The 26,118-nt window shown below is 38.6% G+C and overlaps 1 protein-coding gene across 1 annotated transcript; it reads left to right on the plus strand.

Moving 5' to 3' along the window:
* The first annotated feature begins 1,083 nt into the window (after nucleotides 1–1,083).
* Nucleotides 1,084–22,043, plus strand: LOC147567414 (uncharacterized). Its single transcript, XM_086657415.1, has 3 exons — nucleotides 1,084–1,909; nucleotides 2,012–2,150; nucleotides 22,033–22,043. The coding sequence occupies exons 1-3, from the start codon at nucleotides 1,094–1,096 to the stop codon at nucleotides 22,041–22,043; spliced, it is 966 nt and encodes a 321-aa protein (XP_086513541.1). The 5' UTR covers nucleotides 1,084–1,093.
* Nucleotides 22,044–26,118: the final 4,075 nt, after the last annotated feature.

Consider the following 26,118-nt stretch of genomic DNA (forward strand, 5'->3'; position numbering starts at 1 on the left):
TAGGCCCATCAAGTTTTTGGCGCCGCTGCCGGGGACTTAGTTTAAATTTAATCTAATTTTATTTCTATTTTTAAGTTTATATTTTAGGACAATTTTACTTGCTTTTCCGTTTTTGGTGTAGAAAAAAAACACTAAGGAGCAAAGGAGAAGGCGCAACAAGGAGAGGAGCTCAAGAAGAAGAATTTACATTTTTTGTTTTTTTTATTTTTTATTTTTGGTGAGAGAGAGACTTTCTTTTTATTTTTGGTTTTAAAGTTTTGACCCTAAATTGGAGGGCTTAATTAAATTGTAACCGAAAACCAAAACGAAGCCTCGGGTCGGAACACTCGCGGGTCATCTACAAAGGTCATCGCCCGTCTTGAACGGGAGGTAAATTTCTTGAACACCCACGAATCTCCTGTCAGTGGGTATTTGTGTGAATTCGTGTGCCTAATTGCTTTGATCGAACTGTTAGTGTAATCATTCTAGTAAGGGCACTAACCCAGTTACAAGATAAGAAACGGCTTTCATCACCGTTCTCTTGCCCACATAGGTAACAACATTCACGAACCCAAACCTCACTTAAAAAGCTAAAATATTATTTAGACATCAGCCCCTAAGGTATCGAGCTCATAGGACCCTTCAAAAACAACTCGGGAAATTGACTTTTAACTAGGCATTCTCAGAGGAAAGTTTGTAAACAATTCTTGTCAAAAAGGCCGCCTCGAGAAGAGGAAACGTTTGCCGAAGGAAGACGGCTGTCACAACGTTCATCGTTGGTTGTCTTCCTGGAGAATTGTTTAGTGACTACTCTGATCGAATAACCTTTATAACAGTCAAAGTTCAAGTGTTGTGGCGAAGTAGGAGCTGTCTAGCTTTTTAGGTGAATCTGACAAACCGGTCTATTGTCTAGATTTTGTTTAGGTTGCTTGGTGGAGTCAGCCTGATTGTGTTTGCTTTCCTATAGGTTCCTCGTAGTGATTCTTTGGTTCGAATATCCTTGGTCGTTGGGCTCTAGTTTATGCCCAATAGATATCGTGATAAGAGAGGTCGTTTCATTAGTAGAGAAGCACATTTAAGTAATCTTTTAGCAAATCTCTCTTTGAGTGACACTATGGGTGAAAATCTAAACCAAGCCAGGGATGGAAATCAGCCTATGACACTCAGGGATTACATGAATCCCACTAGAACGTGTCAACCGTCATGCATACAGTTACCCCAATGCACGACTCAATTCGAGTTGAAACCAAGCACTATTCAAATGCTCCCTGTTTTCCGTGGAGTTGAGAACGAGAATCCCTACTACCATGTTAGGGATTTCGAAGAAATCTGTGGGACTATGAATTTCCCTAATATGCCTGACGAAATATTGAGACTTAGGTTGTTCCCTTTCTCACTGAAGGAGAAAGCAAAATCTTGGTTGTATGCCTTACAACCCCATTCCATTACTACATGGGAAGAATTGAGCAGTGCATTCCTTCTGAAATTCTTCCCGAAACACAAAACTACCTCTTTAAGGCAAAGTCTTAACAGTTTTGTGCAGCAAGAAGGAGAATCTCTCTATAAATATCTTGAGAGATTTAAAGAAATCTTACTACAGTGTCCACACCATGGTTTTGAAAAAATCAGATTAGTCCAGATTCTCTATGACGGACTAGATTACCCAATTACATCCATGGTAGAATCAGTCTGTAGTGGCGGGTTCATCAGTAAAACCGCCGATGAGTGTATGGCATTTCTAGAAGAGTTGGCTGAGAAATCCCAGCAATGGGAAACTTCTAGAGGACCTCCTACTAGAGCTAATCCTACTCCGAATAAAGCTGGCATCTATAGAGTTGATGAGTCAGATCTTAAACTCGCCGCCATGACGAGAAGAATAGAAGCCCTAGAACTTGGTCAGCCTAAAGCATTCAGGGAGGATCCCACTCAAGTCATGAGTGTTGGAAATGAATCCATCTCTTATCCGTGCTCGGTCTGTGGAGACCCATCTCATACTGGAAATAAGTGTACCCTATTTTTTGTTCCTGACGAGAAAGAGCATGCTAATGCTCTTTATCTCAACTCTAGGCAAGATAACCGTCAGAAATATGATCCTTATTCGAACACTTATAATCCGGGTTGGAGAAATCACCCCAATTTTTCTTGGTCAAAGGGTCAGGGTCAGGGTCAGGGTCAGATTAGTAGTTCAATGAACCCTCCTGGGTTTAATGCTCCTAGGAATCCTTTGAAGGAGTTGAAGGAGATGTCCTTCGACCAAGGTGACAATGCGAACAATTTTTCGGATAGGACAATTGATGTGTAAGATCATCAAGTCCAATTGATTTAGGGATCGTAGAGTTGTAGCTAGAGACCAACTACGATCGTCGAATTACGAAGTAATTCGCGGCTAACTTCGATCGGATCCTACAACGGGTTACACATAAGAGTGACACATTGATCTAGGATATGACTAGTGGGAGTGAGATATAATCATGGGAGTGTCCCATAAACATATCTCATAGGCCTAAAAAGGAATTAGGCAAAGATAGTACAAAAAGGCCAAAAACAGGGTTTTTGGGCCTAGACCTGTTCGGGTACTTCTAGGACACGGATTGGGCTGAATTTTGGAGGGTTAGTTGCTGATATAATAAAAATTATATCTGCCAATTTTCGTGGTGTTTGGGCACCTCCTCCTTAGGGAATTGAGAAAATACCAATAGTTGCTATTTTCGACTATTTCCCTAAATCTTATTCTAAAGGGTGTTTTAGGAAACCTAAAAGGAGGTGGATTCTTATTAGGGTTCTATATAAACACTCTTAGGGCAGAGAATAAGGTGTGGAATTTCTCTCTAAGCTTTCTTACTCTACCACATCAAGTAGAGAGGAGAAAGTGAGCTAATTCCCATTAACTATCTATCTAGTCAAGAAGAAAGGAGTTCTTCTTTTTCAACCACCATTGGTGTGCTAGCTATACAACAAGGTGGGAGATCAAATTGTTTGCTCGTGTCCCAAGTAGAGGAGCTACACTTGAAGCTCTTGATCTTCTCATAAGCAATTGGAAAGGTTCGAGGGAAAACTAGCGAACAAGGTATTTATCTTTCTAGTTTTAATTAATGATTATCATAGGTTTATGCATGTGATCCTGGGAATACTAGTGTAGACATTAGATGTCTTAATTCCGCTATAAACACTAGTAGAAGGGTGTAAAACCCAACAGTGGCGTCAGAGCCTCTTGCAATTAGCCTATCTTATCTAAGTTTTGGACCAATTCCATGCTTTTCTAGATAGATTATTGTGTTTAAAAGTGTTTAAAACACAAAATTTTTGATTAATTTTGAATAAGATTCAAGTATTTGTCAAAAGATTTCAAAATTTGTTCTTGAAAAGAATTTCAAAACCTAAAATTTTGATCCAAATTGGTTTGATTAAAAGAGTTGTTTTAAGTTTTTTGGAAACTTGTGAAAAACAAAATTTGGAAATTTAGAATAGTTCTAAAAAGAATTTGAAATATTTTAGAAGTGTTCCAAATTTTGGAAAAAGCAATTTAAAATTGCAACACAAAAAAAAAAAAAGGAAACTATTGAGTTTTTTAGAAACTCAATAGGTCCGGCCAGGAAGCTTCCTGGCCGGACCAGTAGCCTGGAGGACGCGTCTGGTAGACGCGTCCCAGATTACTGTTGGATGCGTCTGAGGACGCGTCCAGCTGCTCCAGGTGGCGTCTTCCAGACTAGACCAGTAGCTTAACCAGGACGCGTCTTCCAGACGCGTCCAATAGCTACTACCAGACGCGTCTTGGAGACGCGTCTTCCAGACGCGTCCAATAGCTACTACCAGACGCGTCTTGGAGACGCGTCTGGGGTCCTGGATGTCTCGGACTAAGTCCGAGACACCTAGTGCTGGTCCGGTCCAGCACCAGATGCGTCTAGGACGCGTCTGGTGCTTGGACTAGCGTCCTGGCTCCGGCCAGGACGAGATCAGGCCTATTGGCCTCGGCTCGGACATGCCGGCCCTATGGGCCGTGCCATATCCGGACCTTGTCCAAGCCCTTTTGTGGGCTTGGGCCGGGACTTGTCTAGGACTTGTCCCGGGTCTTTTCAAGGCTTTTCGGACCACGAAAAGGGACCACTATTCGAGTGGGAGTTTTATCCAAATTTTCTCCCAAAATTCCAATCCAAATATTTCCGAAATTAACCCGGGCCATTCAAGGCCCAAACGGAATTTCTCTTTAAAATCAAATTTTAAAATCAAACCAAGACACACCATTAGTCTAATCTTTTGATGTAGACTTAAGGTGCGTACATGACATACGGATGTCGACAAAAGTATCTCCCGGATATACATGCATATATAATTGATAGTCTTGAAATATATTATATGATTGCATGTGATGTGAATGCGGAAACTAGTATGGCCATAGAATTTATTTCTTATTCTTGTTTTGAGCACGGATGGGTGCATGTTTTGTAATAATTTTAATTTCAAGTTTACACGATCTGCGAATCGTTTGAGTCTTGTAATTAGAGTTTAGGGTTTATGAGTCCATTGATGAAACTCAAGGAAGAAATTCAAAGGCGAGTGGGAGAAATCAATGGAGGTTCAAAGACGGAGATCTAGACGAACTAAAAAGGCGAAACAAGAAGCAAACCAAAGGAGATTAGATCTTCTAGGTTAGGGGCCATACTAGGATCCATATGTGCTTGATTTACTTTCTCGCGCGCATTTACTTACTTATTTACGCTTTATGTCGTGGATGTTAGTTAGGCTAATTAGTTCACTAAAACGAACGGCAGACTAGCGTAAAAGTCCCTAAAAGTAATTTTGAGTACAGTGCCTATCCAAATTAAGACACTCCTTGCGCCCTTGTTCGAGGAAGGTGGGTCGGCCTTCGCAGAGTACCTCCTCTACCTTGGGACATTGCGGGTAGGCCTATAGAAGAGGCCTACATGTCTAAATGGTTCTACTCAACGAGATCAGCAAGAGAGTCATGGATACTCGAGGCAAAAGGATGGATTTTACACTAAACATGTAATCCATCAACCGAGAATCATATGGTATGATCAGTGAAAGTATTCACTCACCTAAATCAATGGGAATTAAGGGCAGGGCCCTAGTCCGCTTAATCCTTGAGAGATGGGATCTCGGAATCGCATTATTCATCTAGGGACACGTTTTATCTTGAATAATGTGGCAAAAACTTAGGACTTTTTGCAAAAATTATCGAATGTAATACTTAGCAAAATCCTTTTTTCTGTTTCATGTAGTTTTACTATGGCAAAAATCAATCTTTTCAACCTATGTTCAATCCTTGATGAGGACAAATTGAACATGGATAACTTCCTTGATTGGGAAAAGAGATTGAGAAGTGTTCTCAAATCTACAAACAAAGAAAGCGTACTGGATACCCCTATTCCAAGAATAACTGCGAACTCAAAGATTGAGGAACAAAAGCAGGCCAAAAGTATCCGGATGAAATCAATTTCAGTAACTTGCCTTATGTTGGCAACCATGGAGCCTAATCCTCAAAAGAGATTCAGGAAAATGGATGCGCACACAATCATCCGTCGATTAAGGGACATGTCCCGAAACAAATCACGGTTGAGGAAGTACGGAACTTCTAAGGCAATCCGGAGAGGCATTGGAATGTCTGAATCAAAGAAAGAACTTCAACTGATTCAGAAGAACAAAAGGAAAAAAGAAGGAACTCACGATTCCGACCAAGGTATCTATATTATCGAAGTTAACTTAACAAATACATTTGATTCTCAATCCTGGGTATTCGATACCGGATGTGGTGCTCATATCATTTATGATGTGCAGGGCCTTAAGGGAATCAAGTATTTATCTGGAAGGGAGCTTGTCCTACGAGTAGCAAATAGAGCAACGGTTGCTGCGAAAGCTGTAGGAACTTTCAGTCTACTTTTGGAAACTGGTCTAGTTTTAGAACTTCATAATTGCTATTATGTACCCTCTATTTCTAGAAACATTATCTCAGTCTCAGAATTAGACAAAGAGGGATATCACCTATTAATAAAAAACCAGCGTTGTTCTTTATACAAAGGTGAAATGTTTTATACCAGTGCTAAGCTATACAACGGTCTCTATATTACGAATATTGAGAACGAAGTCTTCAACATAGAAACCAATAGGCTACGGTCAGATGATTCAAATCCAAGTTACCTTTGGCATTGTCGTTTGGGTCACATTAACATGACACGCATGAAGAAGCTCCATGAACATGGACTTCTAGGTTCGTATAATTTAGAATCATATGACACATGCGAATCATGTTTAATGGGTAAAATGACGAGGTCTTCTTTTAAAGGAAAAGGAGACCGAGCCAAAGAACCCTTGGAACTCATACATACGGATGTATGCAGACCAATGAGTACTCCGGCGAGAGGTAACTATGGCTACTTCATCACGTTCACGGATGACTTCACTCGTTATGGTTACATATACTTGATGAGGCATAAGTCCGAATCGTTTGACATGTTCAAACAATTTCAGAACGAAGTAGAGAATCAACTTGGCAAGAAAATAAAAGCCATTCGATCCGATCGAGGTGGTGAATATTTGAGTCAAGAATTTGACGATCATCTTAGGAGTTGTGGTATAGTATCTCAACTCACTCCGCCAGGAACACCCCAGATGAATGGTGTGTCTGAAAGGAGAAATCGCACCTTGTTAGACATGGTTCGATCTATGATGAGCTTAGCAAATCTTCCAAACACGTTCTGGGGGTATGCTCTAGAAACGGCTGCTTTCACACTTAACCGAGCTCCGTCAAAAGCTGTAGAAAAGACGCCATATGAGTTATGGTTTGGAAAGATTCCAAAGCTGTCTTTTCTCAAAGTCTGGGGATGCGAAGTTTATGTAAAACGCTTACAAGGAGACAAACTCGCACCTAAATCAGACAAATGTCTCTTTGTGGGCTATCCAAAAGAGACAAGGGGTTACTACTTCTACCACGAATCTGAGAACAAAGTGTTTGTTGCTCGAGATGGTGTCTTCCTTGAAAAGGAATTCCTTTCCAAACAGACAAGTGGGAGAAATGTAGATATCGATGAAATTCGATATGAGCAACAAATAAACACAGATATAGAAATATCAAGAGGTTTAGCGGCTCCTATCTATACACAAAGTATGGAAGAGGAAAATGAGGTCGAGAGAGTACCTCCCTCTCAAGTCGAATCAAATTCGCAGGAGACATCTCAACTAGTTGAGAAAACTGCAAAAGTTGCTCAGGCCCCTCGTAGATCTCAAAGGCTCCAGGAATTATCTCAGAAAACAGATATCCTACTGTTAGAAGATAATGAGCCGAGTACCTACAACCAAGCTATGACGAGCCCCGACTCCGAAAAATGGCTAAAAGCCATGAGATCGGAAATGGATTCCATGTCAGAAAATCAAGTATGGAACTTGATCGATTTGCCCGATGGAGCAAAACCAATCGGATGCAAATGGGTTTTCAAAGTAAAAACTGACAAGGATGGAAACGTTAGCGTTTTCAAAGCTAGACTCGTGGCAAAAGGATACAAACAGATTCATGGCATAGACTATGATGAAACCTTTTCACCTGTCGCAATGCTTAAATCCATTCGGATCATTCTAGCAATTGCAGCTCATTATGATTATGAGATTTGGCAAATGGATGTCGAAACCGCCTTTCTGAACGGACACTTGGAAGAGGATGTGTACATGACACAACCCGAAGGTTTTGTAGATTCCAAAAATGCTGGAAAAGTTTGCAAGCTTAAGAAATCCATTTATGGACTCAAGCAAGCAAGCCGGAGTTGGAATCTTCGATTCGACGAGAAAATCAAAGAATTTGGATTTCTCAAGAATGCAGAAGAATCTTGTGTTTACAAGAAGGTTAGTGGGAGCGGCCTAGTTTTCTTAGTCCTTTATGTCGATGACATATTAATCATAGGAAACAATATTCCGATGTTGGAATCAGTTAAAGACTGGCTTCGGAAATGCTTCTCTATGAAGGACTTAGGGGAAGCAGAATACATATTGGGAATCAAGATCTATAGAGATAGATCAAGGAGGATGATCGGACTTAGTCAAGAAAATTATATAGATAAGATTCTTCAACGGTTCGAGATGACAAACTCCAAAAGAGGATTCCTTCCCATGTCACATGGTATGGTGCTTAGCAAAGATCAGTGTCCTAAGAGTCCTGATGAGCTAGCACACATGATGAAAGTACCCTATGCTTCGGCAATAGGATCAATCATGTACGCCATGATCTGCACTCGCCCAGACGTCTCATATGCTTTGAGCATGTGTAGTCGTTACCAATCAAATCCAGGCCAAGCGCACTGGCACGCCGCCAAGAATATCCTAAAGTACCTGAAAAGGACTAAGGATCATTTCCTGGTATATGGCGGGGAAGATACACTAAAAGTTGTAGGCCATGTGGATGCAAGCTTTCAAACGGATAGAGACGACTTCAAATCACAATCTGGGTTCGTCTACTGTCTGAATGGAGGAGCAGTATGTTGGAAAAGTTCCAAGCAGAGCACAGTTGCAGACTCTACCACTGAAGCAAAATACCTAGCGGCCTCGGAAGCTGCAAAGGAAGGAGTCTGGATCAAGAAGTTCATGATAGAACTTGGTGTCGTACCTGGCATGGAAGAGGGCGTGACTCTCTATTGTGACAACAACGGAGCTATAGCTCAAGCCAAGGAACCAAGAGCACACCAAAAATCCAAACATATCCAAAGGAAGTACCACTTGATTAGAGAAATCATAGAGAGAAAAGATGTGGTAATTTGCAAGGTTCATACGGATGATAACGTTGCAGATCCGTTAACCAAACCGTTACCTCAGCCCAAACATGATTCACACATGAGGGACATTGGTATAAAGCGCATTGGGGAATGGCAACAAATGTAATTTGGATTCATAATAGAGTTTATGTGCCTAATTACTTACATTCGATAAATAAAATAAAAGAAATTTTATTTTGTCCTTAAAATTTGGTTTGGTATTTTAAGAGACAGTCCACACGATAATGAAAACGCTCCGAGTAGGCTTGTCAGATACGTGATCTGATGAATGAAACCCTACTAAGTGAACTTGGAGTGATTCATTATCAATTCCCTAGTCCAGGTCATTGCATGGACAACAATGACTCACGAAGACTAGTACGGGAGTCGATGGGATAGCGCAGTTTCATGGGCTATAGAAATAGTGTATTCGATTCGACTACGTGAGTGCATAATAGGGATTATACACTGGAATAACCCTCAACGTGAGAAGTTCATCCAAAGAATGATGAAATCGTCAAACTTCTCACAAAGACAAGATTGAAGAGATTCCTCAGAACATGAGTGCTCAGCTCATCTTATGTAAGGAATGTCTGACTTTGGTTCCGTTAAACGCCGCGCCGTAAAAGGAGGTTATAAAGGCGGATACTGGGAAGGACAGGATAGACATGAAGTTGAGTGGGAGCGCAAGAATGGATTATGTCCTCCTAACCATGTTAGGGTACAGTGTCCTCGGGCCACTTGACGAGCAACAACTGAAAATGCATGGCCGTGCTCAAATGGATTAAAAGTTAATCATTTGTTTTGACAGTTGTACTCGAGATCAAGAAAGTCTGAATGACGTGACGTATCAGATGGGATACTAAGTGACATGGGAATCGAGCATTGTACTTGTTCTAAGTCCAAGTGGGAGTCTGAAGGAGTTGAAGGAGATGTCCTTCGACCAAGGTGACAATGCGAACAATTTGTCGGATAGGACAATTGATGTGGAAGATCATCAAGTCCGATTGATTTAGGGATCGTAGAGTTGTAGCTAGAGACCAACTACGATCGTCGAATTACGAAGTAATTCGCGGCTAACTTCGATCGGATCCTACAACGGGTTACACATAAGAGTGACACATTGATCTAGGATATGACTAGTGGGAGTGAGATATAATCATGGGAGTGTCCCATAAACATATCTCATAGGCCTAAAAAGGAATTAGGCAAAGATAGTACAAAAAGGCCAAAAAAAGGGTTTTTGGGCCTAGACCGGTTCGGGTACTTCTAGGACTCGGATTGGGCTGAATTTTGGAGGGTTAGTTGCTGATATAATAAAAATTATATCTGCCAATTTTCGTGGTGTTTGGGCACCTCCTCCTTAGGGAATTGAGAAAATACCAATAGTTGCTATTTTCGACTATTTCCCTAAATCTTATTCTAAAGGGTGTTTTAGGAAACCTAAAAGGAGGTGGATTCTTATTAGGGTTCTATATAAACACTCTTAGGGCAGAGAATAAGGTGTGGAATTTCTCTCTAAGCTTTCTTACTCTACCACATCAAGTAGAGAGGAGAAAGTGAGCTAATTCCCATTAACTATCTATCTAGTCAAGAAGAAAGGAGTTCTTCTTTTTCAACCACCATTGATGTGATAGCTATACAACAAGGTGGGAGATCAAATTGTTTGCTCGTGTCCCAAGTAGAGGAGCTACACTTGAAGCTCTTGATCTTCTCATAAGTAATTGGAAAGGTTCGAGGGAAAACTAGCGAACAAGGTATTTATCTTTCTAGTTTTAATTAATGATTATCATAGGTTTATGCATGTGATCCTGGGAATACTAGTGTAGACATTAGATGTCTTAATTCCGCTATAAACACTAGTAGAAGGGTGTAAAACCCAACATCCTTATGCTCAAAACCAGGGTCAATCTAGTACCCAATATCCTTCTCAGAACAAGGAGTCTTTAGAGGAAACCATGAAGCAGCTAGCTAAGGCCCAAATGGAGTTTGCACAACAGACCAACCAGACTATATCTAGTCTAAGAACCGAGGTAGGTCAACTTACAGAAGCCCTTAGGCAGAGAGAACAGGGTATATTTCCTAGTCAACCAGAGCCAAACCCGAAGGGTAAAATGTCAATGGACCAGGCCAATGCAATAACCACCCTTAGAAGTGGTAGGGCAATTGACAATAAGGTAGGAGTTCCCGAAGATAATGAACCAAACTCTGAACCACCAACCTTACCAACTAGTACCCCTAGTAAAGAGCCTGTGAAGGCTCCTGAGTCTGAAAACCCACCCATTGTGCCTGAGCCATATGTTCCTAGAGCCCCTTATCCTCAGCGTCTGGTAGAACCTAAGAAGAAGTCTCAGTTTGAGGAGATAATGGAAATGTTCAAACAGGTTAGTATTAACATTCCATTAATAGATGCTATTAAACAGATCCCATCTTACGCTAAGTTCCTTAAAGACATATGTACTAGAAAGCGTAAGATGAACGTGCATAAGAAAGTCTTCTTGACTAATCAAGTGAGTTCTATTATCCAACAAACCCTTCCATCTAAGTACAAAGACCTAGGAAGTCCTACATTACCATGCACCATAGGGGAACATGAGATCGAACGAGCATTATTAGATCTAGGTGCTAGTGTTAACCTCCTTCCTTACTCGGTGTACGTACAGTTAGGTTTAGGAGAAAGAAAACCCACTCCTGTAGTTCTCCAGTTGGCGGATCGGTCTATTAGACGACCACGTGGAATAGTGGAAGATGTTTTAATAAAAGTTGGTGAATTCATCTTTCCTGTAGATTTCATCATCTTGGATACCGACCCTGTTCGTGATACCCAAAGTCAGATTCCAGTCATTTTAGGACGACCATTCTTAGCTACATCTGATGCTATCATATATTGTAGGAGTGGACTCTTAAAATTGTCTTTTGGAAACATGACTATAGAGATGAACATCTATAAAGCTGGACTTTTTCCAGATGATGTTGAGGATTTTACCGAGTTGAATCTGATAGATATGTTTGTTCAGGATTCTTTACCTGAAACTTTATCCGAGGATCCCTTAGAAACATTGTTGGCTCATTTTGGCTTAGACTTTGACGAGGAGGGAAGTATCAATGAGGTAAATGCTTTGCTGGATTCTACCCCATTACTGGATACTGATAAGTGGAAAGCGAAAGTTGAACCCCTCATTTTGTCAAAGCCAATTGACTCGCCAACTTTAGAGACAAATCAACTATCATCGACCAATGAGTCCAGTGGTCCTTCTATCCCAGAGTTGTCTACATCCACAGAAAAATCACCTTCCTTAGAATTGAAACCCTTGCCTGACAACTTAAAGTATTCGTTTCTAGGCCCATCTGAAACTCTACCTGTCATTATTGCTTCTGAGTTAGAAAAAGAACAGGAGAGTAGACTGTTAGATGTCCTTAGAAACCACAAAGAGGCCTTAGGGTGGTCAATATCAGATTTAAATGGTATAAGTCCTTCTGTTTGCATGCACCATATCTACCTAGAGGAAGCTGCTAAACCGTCAAGGGAAATGCAACGTAGACTTAACCCTCACATGAAGGAGGTAGTTAGAGCTGAAGTCCTGATATTATTAGGTGCGGGTATCATATACCCTATTTCAGATAGTACTTGGGTCAGTCCTGTTCAAACTGTACCCAAGAAATCAGGCATTACTGTAGTCAAGAACGGAGCAAATGAGTTAATACCCACCAGGATGACCACTGGGTGGCGTGTTTGTGTTGACTACAGGAAATTGAACACGGTCACGAGGAAAGACCATTTTCCTCTTCCTTTCATTGATCAGATGTTAGAGAGACTAGCTGGGCATAGCTACTACTGTTTCTTAGATGGCTATTCTGGCTATAATCAGATTCCTATAGCCCCTGAAGATCAAGAGAAAACCACATTTACCTGTCCATTTGGAACTTATGCTTATCGTCGGATGCCTTTTGGGTTGTGTAATGCACCCGCCACTTTTCAAAGATGTATGATGAGCATATTTTCAGATATGTTAGAGAGGTTTCTCGAGGTATTTATGGATGATTTTTCAGTCTTTGGCTCATCATTCGATCAGTGTCTGCATCACCTCACACTCGTGTTGGTTCGATGCAAAGAGAAGAACTTAGTTCTTAATTGGGAGAAATGTCACTTTATGGTTCGCTCAGGAATAGTCTTAGGGCATGTCATTTCTGAAAAGGGCATTGAAGTAGATAAAGCAAAAGTTGAGTTGATAAAAAGCCTCCCAGTCCCTAAAACGGTCAAAGATATTCGATCGTTCTTAGGACATGCTGGATTTTATCGGCGGTTTATCAAAGATTTCAGCAAGATATCTAGACCTCTTTGTAATCTTTTGGCAAAAGAGAACAAATTTGTCTTCGACGGTCCTTGCTTAGAAGCCTTTGAAAAACTGAAACTTATGCTTACTTCCGCCCCTATTGTTCAACCTCCCAACTGGAGTACTCCATTTGAGATCATGTGTGATGCATCTGATTATGCTATTGGAGTCGTGTTAGGTCAACGTGAGAATAAACTTCTTCACGTTATATACTATGCCAGTAAGACGTTGAATGATGCACAGCTAAACTACTCTACCACTGAAAAAGAGTTGTTAGCTGTAGTGTATGCCTTAAAGAAGTTCAGATCATATCTCGTTGGGTCTAAGGTCATTATATTCTCTGATCATGCTGCATTAAAATATCTCCTTTCTAAAAAGGATGCAAAACCTAGGCTGATTAGATGGATACTACTGCTACAGGAATTTGACATAGAGATTCGGGACAAAAAGGGTTCCGAAAATTTAGTAGCGGACCACTTGTCTAGACTTGTAGTCGAGTCTGTCAAAGACAAGTTACCCATGAGAGAGAGCTTTCCGGATGAGCAACTCTTTAGTGTCTCCCGATTACCTTGGTTTGCTGATATAGTGAACTATCTTGCTACTGGTCAAATACCCAAACACTGGACCAAGCAAGATCGTGATAAATTTTTATCTGAGGTGAAACGGTTCTTCTGGGACGATCCATACTTATTCAAGTATTGTCCCGATCAGATCATTAGGAGATGTGTTCCTGATGAGGAACAATTGAAAATCATCTCCTTTTGTCATGATCATGCATGTGGAGGGCATTTTAGTAGTAAAAAAGACGGCTGCCAAAATTCTACAATGTGGTTTTTACTGACCGTCTATATTTAAGGATACCCATGCATATTGTTTGGCATGTGAACGATGCCAAAAGTTGGGAAGCATTTCACGTAGGAACATGATGCCCCTTAATCCTATTTTGGTAGTTGAGGTCTTCGATGTGTGGGGCATCGATTTCATGGGTCCCTTCCCAAATTCATTTGGAAATCTGTACATCCTAGTGGCAGTTGACTATGTGTCTCAGTGGATAGAGGCGGTTGCTTGCAAAACGAATGATCACAAAGTTGTGATCACTTTCTTGAAGGAAAACATACTTTCACGTTTTGGTACACCGCGGGCAATTATTAGTGATGGGGGCACACACTTTTGTAATAGGCAGTTCGAGCTTTTGATGAATAAATATGGTATTACCCATAAAGTGTCTACCCCATATCATCCACAGACTAGTGGTCAAGTCGAGGTGTCGAATAGGGAGATTAAACGCATTCAGGAGAAAACGGTTAACACCAATAGGAAGGATTGGTCTTTACGACTAACCGATGCACTTTGGGCTTACCGTACAACGTTTAAGACCCCTATTGGAATGTCTCCATATAGACTAGTGTATGGCAGAGCATGCTACTTACCCGTTGAGTTAGAGCATAGAGCATATTGGGCTATCAAGCAATTGAATTTTTCGCTTGACAAGGCGGGTAGAGAGAGAAAGTTGCAACTCAGTGAGTTGGAGGAGTTGAGAAATGATGCATATGAGAGTGCTAGGTTATATAAACATAAGATGAAAATGTTGCATGATAAAATTATTTTAAGAAAAACATTTTCACCGGGTCAGAAAGTTTTATTATATAACACACGTTTGCATTTATTTCCTGGTAAACTCCGTTCTAGATGGTCAGGACCTTTCACGGTCAAGTTTGTGTATCCTTATGGTGCGGTTGACATTGAAGATAGAAATGGTAGTGTGTCCAAAGTGAATGGACAACGGCTGAAACCATTTTTAGAGATGTTGACCGATACAGAGGACGTTCCTATCGAAGATCCTGTCTATCAAAACTGATCCGCTATGATCAGTTTCGTCTGGCTGAAGACGTTAAACTTAGCGCTTTCTGGGAGGCAACCCATGCATAGGACTTCTGAATCTGGTAACATCTTTCCCTAATCCTGTTATTTTGCATAGTCTTCAGAACATTGAGGACAATGTTCGGTTTAAGTTTGGGGATGGGGGATTGAATTTTTTAGTCCTTATTTCAAAAATTCAAAAGGGTTCAAATTTTTTAATTTGGATTAGAAACGTGAGTCTAGTTGTTTTTGCTTGTTAATAGTTATAGAGTCTAGTTGGTTGTACTATGCTTTTGCTAAAGGTTTTTCCATGAATTTCGAGTCTTGAAGTTGTCTGTGCACTAGCCATGTGAGTATTAGATAGGTGAAGAATAAACTTTTCTAAGAGAACTTAATCGATCATTAGTGGAGACTTAACCCATGTGAGATTCTGAGCCTTTCTTTTTGTTTCGAGTGATCTCTTCTGAGCTAATTCTGAGTAGAATGAAGAGCTACTCAACCTCGCAGTATTCCTTAGAACTCAGTTGATCTCTTGAGTTCAAATTTTACAACCACTAGGGATGTCATCAGGAATGCAAACCTTCTCTTGTAGTCTGAGAAACTTGAAAACAGTGTCAACTAGAGGAAGATAGGAACGCCATCATTATTTAGAACCCTGAGAATAAGGCATGAAGCAAAGTGAATAGAATTTTATCCAATTATCCAAGGAAAGAATAATGTGAAGAAAGTATGTTATGTATTTTGAGTTTTATTACCAGAGTCAGTAGCAAAAAAAAAAAAAAAAAAAAAAAAAAAAAAAGAAAAAAAAAATGTTTATGTGGTTTTGTTTGAGTCCCTTGAAGTAGTTCTTGAAGTTTTGAAGACGTTGAGTTCTCAGGTGTTCTAGTCACATCATCAGTAGTGTCTATCGACCTCTAGGAAGCATTGTTAGATAGTAGATCAGGTGAGAAGAGTTGGTTAGCTTCCCCATTCCATATTAGTGGTTGTTTCCTTCTTTGAGATCAGTCGTCCACCGAATTTTAGTCCGTCTTTGTCATGTGTTGAGTTTTCCTTCATATTCATACCAACACATAGAGTGAACCATTCTTGAGTGACTTTGATTTTTGAGTGTATGACCGTGAGGCAGTAGTCGAGGCGAAATGTATCGAGACGGTAATCGAGGTCTTGTCTTTTCAGAACCGAAATGATACTTATATTGGCTGGTCACATGCACTTCGAGTCTTGATTACTAGTGAAAAGATTTTTAGCGTTTGTATGGCTCGATTGATTTGGATTTCATTTCTATTAACTTTCAAAAATCTACCGGATGAACATTTTTAGTCCACATCATATTTAGACCCTTTTGCATTTTTGATTTTTGAATTTTGTGGGTATATTCACTGCAAACCCTCACGAGACAAAACTCGTCCTTTTGGGTAACCAAGAGGTTTAACGGCTTGTTGCACGTGCTAAGTGCAATCGTGTTTCCCTACGAAAGTGGTGAAATGGGATTAGTTTATTTATCTGTTTTGCTCGAGGACTAGCAAAATCTAAGTTGTGGATGTTTGATGAGACATGGAAATGTCCCATCTGAGTCTCTTAATTTAGACGAGTTAGTCTCTCTAGAGCAGTTACTCTCACGAATTACTCTCTTTTATGTTCAGGTACCTTTTTACAGAGTTACGCGTGCAAAACGGATAAAGTCGGAAAGAATACAGACTAGGGGCATTTTGGTCATTTGTTGATTCTGACTTCTTGGTCAAGATTGATGCTCGGATGAGAAGAGGGGTCCATGACGAGTCCGTGGGCGAAAACGGGAGTCAAATCGGAGTCCGGACGAGCAAATTAGCCAAAGTCAAAGTTGGAGTCAAATTTGGTTGACCAAATCTCTTAAATACACGTGGCATGCAACTTGACGGTGAGGGACCAATTCCCGAGACTCTGGTGGGCGCAATGGGTAATATTCGGGACTGCTTCTAAGTGCTAATATTGTGCAACGCGAAGCAAGATACTAGGATGCTCCTCTGCTCGTGATGCACGATTCGACGGTCATTTTAATTTCTGAACATGTGGCCTAATCTGACGAGTACCGTTGCACCTTTATTCATCCAGCCGCGAAGCACTGAATACGTCGTTTTTATTCAACCAAAAGTACGTGAACTGCTTCTCCGGTATCCTCTCCTCCGATTTTGCAATTTCAAATTCAAAACAGAAAGAGGAAAGGATAGAGAGGGATCTTCCGAGTCGGTTTGGTTGAGATCTCTATTAGTTTCCTATAAAACAGAAGAAGGAGAACAGGGAGAAAGGAGGATTATCACGGTTTTGAAGAAGAACAGAAGAGAGAGAGAGAGAGAGAGAAATCGAGAGCTAACAGTTTTAGTTTTTCTTGAATTTTTTGATTTTCCTTTTGTTCCCTCTGCTTCTTAGTGAGTGAGAGAGAGAGATTAAAGAGGAAGAGAGAAAGTTAGAGAGAGAGACAGAGAGATATTGTAGAGAGAGAGAGAGACTCGGTTGTAAAAATTAAAGTCATCTTTATTTTATTTTCGATTTTCTCTTTCTTTCTGTTTCCTGTTTCTTAGTGAGAGAGAAGTAGATAACATAGAGAGAGAGATTAGAGTAAGAGATAAAGAGAGAAACAGGAGGTTAGAGAGAGAAAGAAGGTTGAAGAAGATGAGAAAATAAATTTCCCAGAGGGAAACCATTTCCGGGAAGACGAGAAAATCGTTTTCCCAGAGGGTGCGTTTGGCAGATTTCCAGGAAAAACAGACGGAAATCAACTCCTTAAGGCTCTGTTTGGTGAGAAAATCGCAGAAAAGTTAAGTTTCTTTCTTCTTTTTTCTTATATTAATTCCAATATTTATCGTTTCTAGCATGAGTAGCTAAATCTTTTATATCTAGGGTTTTAGATGAAGTCATAATAATTATTTTCTCGATAATTTATTAAAGTTTTTACCATTTTAACGATAAAATCTTCCGGATTTTTAGACCGTTCATGGACTAAAACCTGAGTTATATAAAGAACTCTCTAATTAGATCAAAATTAAATTGTCGTTAGAAATATTAGGAAGACGGATTCGAAAACCCTAGGTTCCCTTTTTCTGAATACCGACTTATTTCTTTATTTATTTTTGAGTTTTATATTTTATTTTTACTTTACCACCATCAAACCAATTTTAAATCTCAATAGTTTTAAGGTTAGAATTTAGTTTAACTTAGTCTCTGAGAAACGAACCGGTCTTACCGGAACTATCACTTGACGCCCGTATACTTGCGGGTGGTGACCTTTTAGGGTAACCTTTCAGGCCCATCAGCGTGAGGTAGGCATCAACTTGGAACCTCGTTATACATGAGTCTTGGTAGTATCATCTTTTATCTCCTTCGGTTATGGTAATATCTCTCCACTTTCTCTTTAAATTGATGTGTCTCTTTATCATTTGGTGAGTGTATGCTTAGAACATTGAGGACAATGTTAGTTTTAAGTTTGGGGATGCGGGATATGACCATAACCAATGCATGACCATGAGTTTCAAAGACAAAAGGGTTCAAATTAGCCAAAATTTGAAATTTTTTGAACATTTTGAGTAGATTTGCATGTGATTGTAGTGATGGTTTTAAGAATGTTGATGCATATGTGTCGAGTTGATGAGTTTTGTGATTGCTAATGGTCTTTGCATGAAAGTCAAGTCTTTGAGTGTTTGTGTTATACTATGAAAGTAACATCTTAGTGAAGAAGAAACATCTCTAAGAGACCTAGAGTAGTCATTAGTGGAGACTTAACCCATGTGAGAGCTCAAAGCCTAAATTGTCCTTCGAGTGTACTCTTCCGCGCTAACTCCGAGTAGAATGAAGAGCTACTCAACCTCGTACCTATTAAAAGAGCTCATTTAATCTCGTGTGCTCAACTTCCTTAGCCACTAGGAGTGACATTAGGATAGCGAATTAACCTTGTCCTTGTAGTCTATGAAACCCGATGAGAATGGCAACTAGAGGGAGGCGGATACTCCATTACCATCATCATCTTATATCCCGAGAATGAAGACATGAGAAGAAAAGAACGAAGAATGTCAAACGCAAGTATGAAAAAAAAGTTGATTGCACGAATATAGTATTGTGTGAGTTATGTTTGTTTTGTGTGATGTTGTGTTATGAAAAAAAGAAAGAAAAAAAAAAGTGAAAAAGTGAAAAAAAGAAAGAAAGAAAGACAAAAAGAAAAAAATGAATGATGAATAAAGTTGTTTATGTTATGTTTGAGCATGTTAGCTCTTTTGTGTGAGTGATGTGATTGTATATATGTGTGTTTGTGTGTATGTTCATGAATAAGTATTCGAAGCAAGAAACGAATGTGGAAATGCTTAAGAGGTTCTATCATGAAGAGTTTGACATTCTCGGGAATCCACCATCATCATCCATTTCTAGTATCCGTTAACCTTTAGAAGGCATTCTTAGAGGGTAGAATGGGTGAGAAGGGCGAGTGAGCTTCCCCACTCTATTTAGTGGCTAATTCCTTTTCGAAGATCATTCGTTCCAAAATATTGCCCTCACCCCTTTTTATGTGTTGAGTCCATGTTAGTGATCACACTCACACATACGAGCGAACCATTCTTGAGTGATTTCATATTTGGATTGTATGTCCGTGAGGCCGAAGTCGAGGCGAAATGTACTAACTTAGGAATCAAGGTTTTGTGACTTCGGAACATAGATGTTGCTCATTATGGTATGACACTAGCACTTTAGGGTAAGATCATTAGTGAAGGGGCCTTTAGCTTTTATAAGAGCTCATTTACTTGATTCATTATGCATTGACATGCTTAAACCCTTTACTATATGAACCATGTTTATCTATGATTTAGATTTTGGACCCTTGTGTATTTGAAACCACGATGTTTGTGGGTGTCATCTATGGAAACCCTCACGAGACGACACTCGTCCTCTAGGGGTAACCTAGAGGTTTAAAGGCTTGTTGCATAAGCTAAATGCAACCGGGATGCCTCCGAAAGTGAGTTAGGTTTTTATTTTGTTTTATTTGCTCGAGGACTAGCAATGTTTAAGTTTGGGGATCTTGATGTGACACGAAAATGTCACATTTGGAGAGCCTAACTTAGACTAATTAGTTCTTTTTGAGTGTTATCAATAATATTTTATGTGTTTTTCATGTTAGGTACTTATTTTGGAGTTAAGCGTGTGATTCGGAATAAAAGGAGCGAATTATCACTATCATTTCATGTGTCGAAAATGAGAGAAAAAGACTTCAAGCAAATCAAATGACAAGTATAGTCAATGACGGGTCCGACGGTGAAAATGGTATTCAATTCGGAGTTCGGACGGGGAAGATGTGGAAGAAAGAAGTCCGAGGGTATTCTAGTCCTTTGTGAGAATTTGAAGATGTAGAGACAAGGATGGAGGCACTCTCTTGGTTTCTAAATCAAAGCCCAAAACCAAGTTCAAGCCCAAGAAATATTAAGAGAAGAAGAATTGTGTAGAGATTTTATGGCCACCCATTTGTGGTCTAAAGACTTAGTCAAGTTTGACTAAGTCTAGGGTTTGAATGAAGTTAGAGAAAGGGGTCAAAAGACACTATTCATCATCTTCTAGCTTGGAGAGAGGAGAGAGAGGCTAAAGAAGGCTAGGGTTTGGGTTCATCATCTTCTTCATCAAAGTTTAGGGTTAAGAATTTGAGAGAGCAAGAGGGAAAGAGACAAGGAAGGTGCCGGCAAAGTTGGCCGGCACCACTAGAGCTCGGATATGGGACGGCAGTAGCTAGCAACGGCAGCAGCAGTAGTTCAGCGACAACAGCACAGCAGCAGCGACGGCCAGCAGCGACAGCAGCACAACAGCAGCGTCAGCAGCACAGCAGCACCGACGGCCAGTACAGCAGCAGCGACAACAGCTCGGTTGCATGGGACAACACCTCCTTTGGCCGGATCTAAGTTTAGTTGGCCGGGATCTTGATTTTGGCCGGATTTCCACAAACTTTGACCGGATTTTTATGAGTTTTCCGGCCACTTTCTTGGTCCAAAACCTTAGGGCTTTTACTCCCCATCATCTTGGCTAGCTTCCCATATGGTTTGATTTGATTTTGGATTCAAATTTCTAGAGAGAGAAAGCTAGGGTTAGCTTTAATGGAGGTTGTGTTCTAAATGGGGAAGATGATGGCGGTCGCTATGGGGAACCCAGAAATTTGCTAGGGGAGATCGGCTGCACCTTAAAGACTCATTTTTTCCGACGATCTTAGCCTCGAACCACATCGAAAAAGGGGGATTCTCTTATCATTTCCTTTCCATTTCTTATTAAATCACCATTTTTAGCTAACTTTAGTGTGTCGATTATATGAGATGAAATGTGATGAATTCGTGATTATGTTTAATATGATTTGATGTTTTGATTACAAATTGATGTTCATTTATTTCGATTATCGTTTTGATCGTATTTTCATGTGTCTTGTCAAGCACTTCGCATAGTTAATAGAAGAAACGAAGTATTCGATATCGATCGTAGTCTAAGTCATAATTTCATGTGTCTTGTCATGTACTTCACATAGTTAGGCGACTAGACGACACTTTCGATGACTCGGGATTAACCGATTTAGACGTTTGTTTGACTAAGTATGATCTCCGGATATACATAGTACTTAGAGACATCTACTTTAGGAGTCGAATATCGATTGTACCTCGACACATCAAATCGGACTACACATAGTCGTAGGTTTATCATTATGGATTCCCGGACTTCGACACCTCTCTCACGTATTTGTTGCCCGAATTGAGTCTTACCGTCTCCCGACTCTTGTTCCTTCGACTCTTCTCTCGAATCTCTCTCGCCCGTTTACTTTTATTGTTTAGTTTAGTTTATTTTACTTGTTTGCTTTATTCTCTTATCACCTTATTCGATCAAACCCCCATTTATCTTTGTTTCCTTTCCTTTTTAGTCTAAGTTAGCTTGAAATATCTAGGCCGAGGGATAAGACCCTTCGATATCCAAACTACCTTCCTATCCTTGGATCGATCCCGACTTTGCCGGATTACTACTTGATACCTCCGCTTGGGTGTGTAACCTTTTCGGGTGCATCAAATATGGTAAAAGAAAAAATTTAATCCATTGAGCATCATTATGTTCTATGTTTTCTCCAGGTGAAGACTGAAAAGCATGGATGATTTTTCTCTGCTATTTCTCTAGGTTTTCTCTTGGTGAACTGAAAAAGAAAGAGTCATAAAGGAAAAGACAACTTTTTGTAGGGATGGAAACTTCTTATTAAGGAATTATTTTCATGAAACTGAAAAGACATTTGTATCTTCTAATCTAGGTAATTTTATTTAACATGGGATAGGTTAGGTAGTAGTTGAAAAAAAAAAAGGTTAGACATGTAATTTACTCCTAGGGAGTTTATTTTCTATTTAATATTATCTTTGGACTCTAAACCAATTGACCCTGTGATTTTGGACCTAAAGCTCATCTCCCCTAAAAAGAAAGGTCAAGTTCACCTAATAACCTCATGGCGTAGATTTATAAATGCAAGTTATGACATGGCAAGAAACCTGTGTCATTTGTTATATAGATGTCTCGTTTGAGGATATCTATGTAACTCTTGTTTTCATTATACCTAATTTAACCTTTTATAAACACAACAAACTGCTTTAGAAATTTTTTGGTTTTTTTCCTAGAGCTACCTTAAATCTAATTTTGCGCTCCATTCTCTCTCCTCAACTGGCATGAAAAGCAATCAATTCGTCAGAAAAGCAAACAATTCGTCAGAAAAGCAAACAACTTGTTGATTTTAGATCAAAACATCTTTATGTCTCATTCATTTTCACTGCATCTCCCTTTTTTGTTTGTTTTAGAGGTAGAAACATTTAGGTTTTAGAACTATTATGTTCTCATTATGTGTTTTAGAGAAAAAACATTTAACTTTCATAAATAAAAATGTCTATCAAAGCCTCCAGATTTAATTTAATTTTATTGGTCTTCGTTAAGTTTGTGGCCGTCAAATTCAAAATCATTTGGCAATGAGTAGAGAGGACCTAGACTTTATATTCTTGGTTGCTAGATACCAATTCTCCCATGTGGGACTATTCTCACACGCCCCCTCACATGCGTCGTTCTTTGAGCCACTTGTTTTTTTTTCAGGTGATGTTGAGCACGTGTGGCTTTTAATCCTATCACGTGTGGCACTAACTCTAATACCATGAAAAGCTTTAATATTTTGAAGAGTAATTTTTTGTATTAAGCTTCTTGAATCATTTACCACAAACTTATTACCCATGTGGGGAGGGTGCTCTTAAAACTCTGGTACGCTCATGTGAAGTACTCGTGTGACCTTCTTTGCTCTTGTGGGTGCCTTCAGACTCGGCAGTTATTTCGGTTAACTTCATCATCTATGTTTCTTCTTCTTCAGCTGACTTTGTCTCTCTCTTTCAGTCTTTAATTGAAGACGAAACTATTTTGATGGTGTTGTTAGTTTTCATGGTGTTCTGCTGAATACCTATATCCTTTTGTCTCCATCTATTTGTTTACTCCATACGTTCTATTGAATACCTATATCCAAAAAAATATTTGTTAATATTTTTATTCAGAAAAGCAAAAAAGTTCAAGGTTTGATCTTATATTTTGAAATCTCTCTCATAAAATCATGTCTTTCAGGATTGTTCGATTTTAAACAACCACACTATATCCTGAACAAAGTATCTTTAGTTTAGTTTTGTGTAGTTTTCTGACAAAAACATATCATTTTCAGTTAGGCGCAAACACAAACTCCCTCGTTGCGGAATTTTTATTTGTTTTTTTAACTTACACAAATAGTATTCAACAAAAAAAACAAACTTACGCATATAGTTTTGGTCTTGCGTTGACACAGTAACACATCTAACTAATCTCCGAGCAAAATAGAAAATGTGATTAGAATGGTTGTCAAAATGGGATTTTTCCGTTAATGATTTGTCAAACGCAAAAATAAAAATAATTTTTGAGTTTATAGCCCAAAAAACGGGTCCTAATAGGAGATATAGTCCTCTATAATCCTATAAAGGGTTTCAAAACCAAAATAATAATATAAATGGATATCTAGTCCATTTGGTCTCATCTAGAGAGAAAACACAAATCCCTAGAATACCAAATAAATCATAATTCCTAATCTAACAATCCTCATATATTATAACTGATTTATCTTCAAAATCCATAAAGATCTTCTTCCATTTTTATCTCCACATTCTCTCTCCAATCACGTTTCTAAACAAAGAAATATATATTATAACTGATTTATCTTCAAAATCCATAGAGATCTTCTTCCATTTTTATCTCCCACATTCTCTCTCCAGTAACGTTTCTAAACAAAGAAACGTGATTCATTATTTTCAGTAACCGAAACCTTTTTATTCTCTCTCTCTAAATCCGATTCACATAACAAAACCTCTATTAAACTCAGAAATCTTGTTCCATCTTCATTAGATTGTTTTTCAAACATTCGTCTTCTAATCCAATACACAAGCTCAGAACTCCATTTCCATTTATATCTCTTCATATCAAGTTTATTTTCAAGATCTACAGTTTCATCTTATTATAAGGTAAGAAACCATATTTCAAATTTATGTTTTCGCTTAACATCTTTTAAAATTTATATGATTTTGTTTATAAATGGTTGTAATTACTTTATCATTGAATCATCATATCATATTTCATTAGATTTAGTTTTCCTATTGATAATAAATCGTTTTAATTATTTTGTTTGCAAACCAGATTTTGATCTCTTTCTAAAACTGAAACATTTTTCATTCTCTTTTTCATACAGAAGATTTCAGATTTGTAATTTAGATTTTTGATTTTTTGATATTAGGTTTTTGATTTTCTGACATTTCTTCACATCAGAACTTTGCATCCGTACAATTTTTTATCAAGATATTATTCCGTACGGTTTCTCTTAACAGAATGTACATTATAAGTAATTCGTATTAAATTTTTCATACTTTGAAGTACATTACGCCAATTTCGTCCGTACTGCAACTGTATAACAGAATGTAAAATATATGTAATCTGTTAACAGTTACACATACTTTAGTAGCCTTATTTAAAAAGAATGTTTAATTATTCATAAAGTACGTATAATTGCGTAATATCTGAAACAGTACATGTAATTTATAGCAAATTACACATATTTGTGTTATATTACAGTGTCAATGTGATTCAAACTAAAATACTATTTATCTCCAACCCATGTTGAAGTTTATCAAACATTATGGATAATTTATTCATTGTTTAATGTCGTTTGTGATAAATTATAAGTTATTCTAACTAATGTACATGTTTTTTTTTTTCTTGTAGTAAACCAGCACTGATGGAATTTCCTACAGAATCATCCCATAAACTATAGAAGTATAAATTTTGATGAAGGAGATTGTTTCTATGATCCTGTTTGGATAACGAGTCTTATGTGAAGACTTACAAGGAACATATAAGTCCTGCCCCTAACTTTGATGAACCACGTACATTTAATGAAGAGTAAAAAACACTACCATGTTTGATTCGCCGTAGACCTGGAAGACCAAAGACAGTAAGGATCGAGAGCTCGGGCAACATTCCAACGGAGTTTGTTTTTAAGTTACCTAGTCTACTATGTTATTTTCATTTACAATAAAACACAGATTATTGTTTAATAAAATTTCATTTCAGTTGTACAAAGATTGTGTTATTTACTATACAGTATACATAATTTATGATAAATCACATACTTTATAACAAAAAATATGATTTCAGATTTACATTTCCTAACATGTTACCATAATTTATGGTACATAATGGACATGTACGCGTAAAAAATAAGTAATTTATGTCAGAAAATAATCTAAGTATTCAGTGGTACATAATGGACATGGCACACATACATATGATAAATTACGTTGTATACATGACAAATGATGGTTTCCTCGTCATAAATAACACATAATTTACGAACTTGTTTCATAATTTGTATTCGATGTGTGTTTATGTATGAATAAAAACGAAAGTTAAGTGAGAGAAAGTTGATATATATGTTTTGAATATTAACCCCCAAATCACGCTAATTGATCTCAGAAAATATACTCTTTCCAAATCTGAAAGTTAAGTGAGAGAAAGTGATATATAGATTTGGTTTCCATATCTGAAAGGATGCGAGAGAAAATCTGTTTTGGAAAATATCCTTGATCCATTACTTCCTATAAAAACCCCCAAATCAAGTCCAAATCTTG

This window comes from Eschscholzia californica, unplaced genomic scaffold (assembly GCF_041429995.1).
Source record: "Eschscholzia californica isolate CP2 unplaced genomic scaffold, dmEscCali1.0.p SCAF_1, whole genome shotgun sequence".
Lineage (NCBI taxonomy): Eukaryota > Viridiplantae > Streptophyta > Magnoliopsida > Ranunculales > Papaveraceae > Eschscholzia > Eschscholzia californica.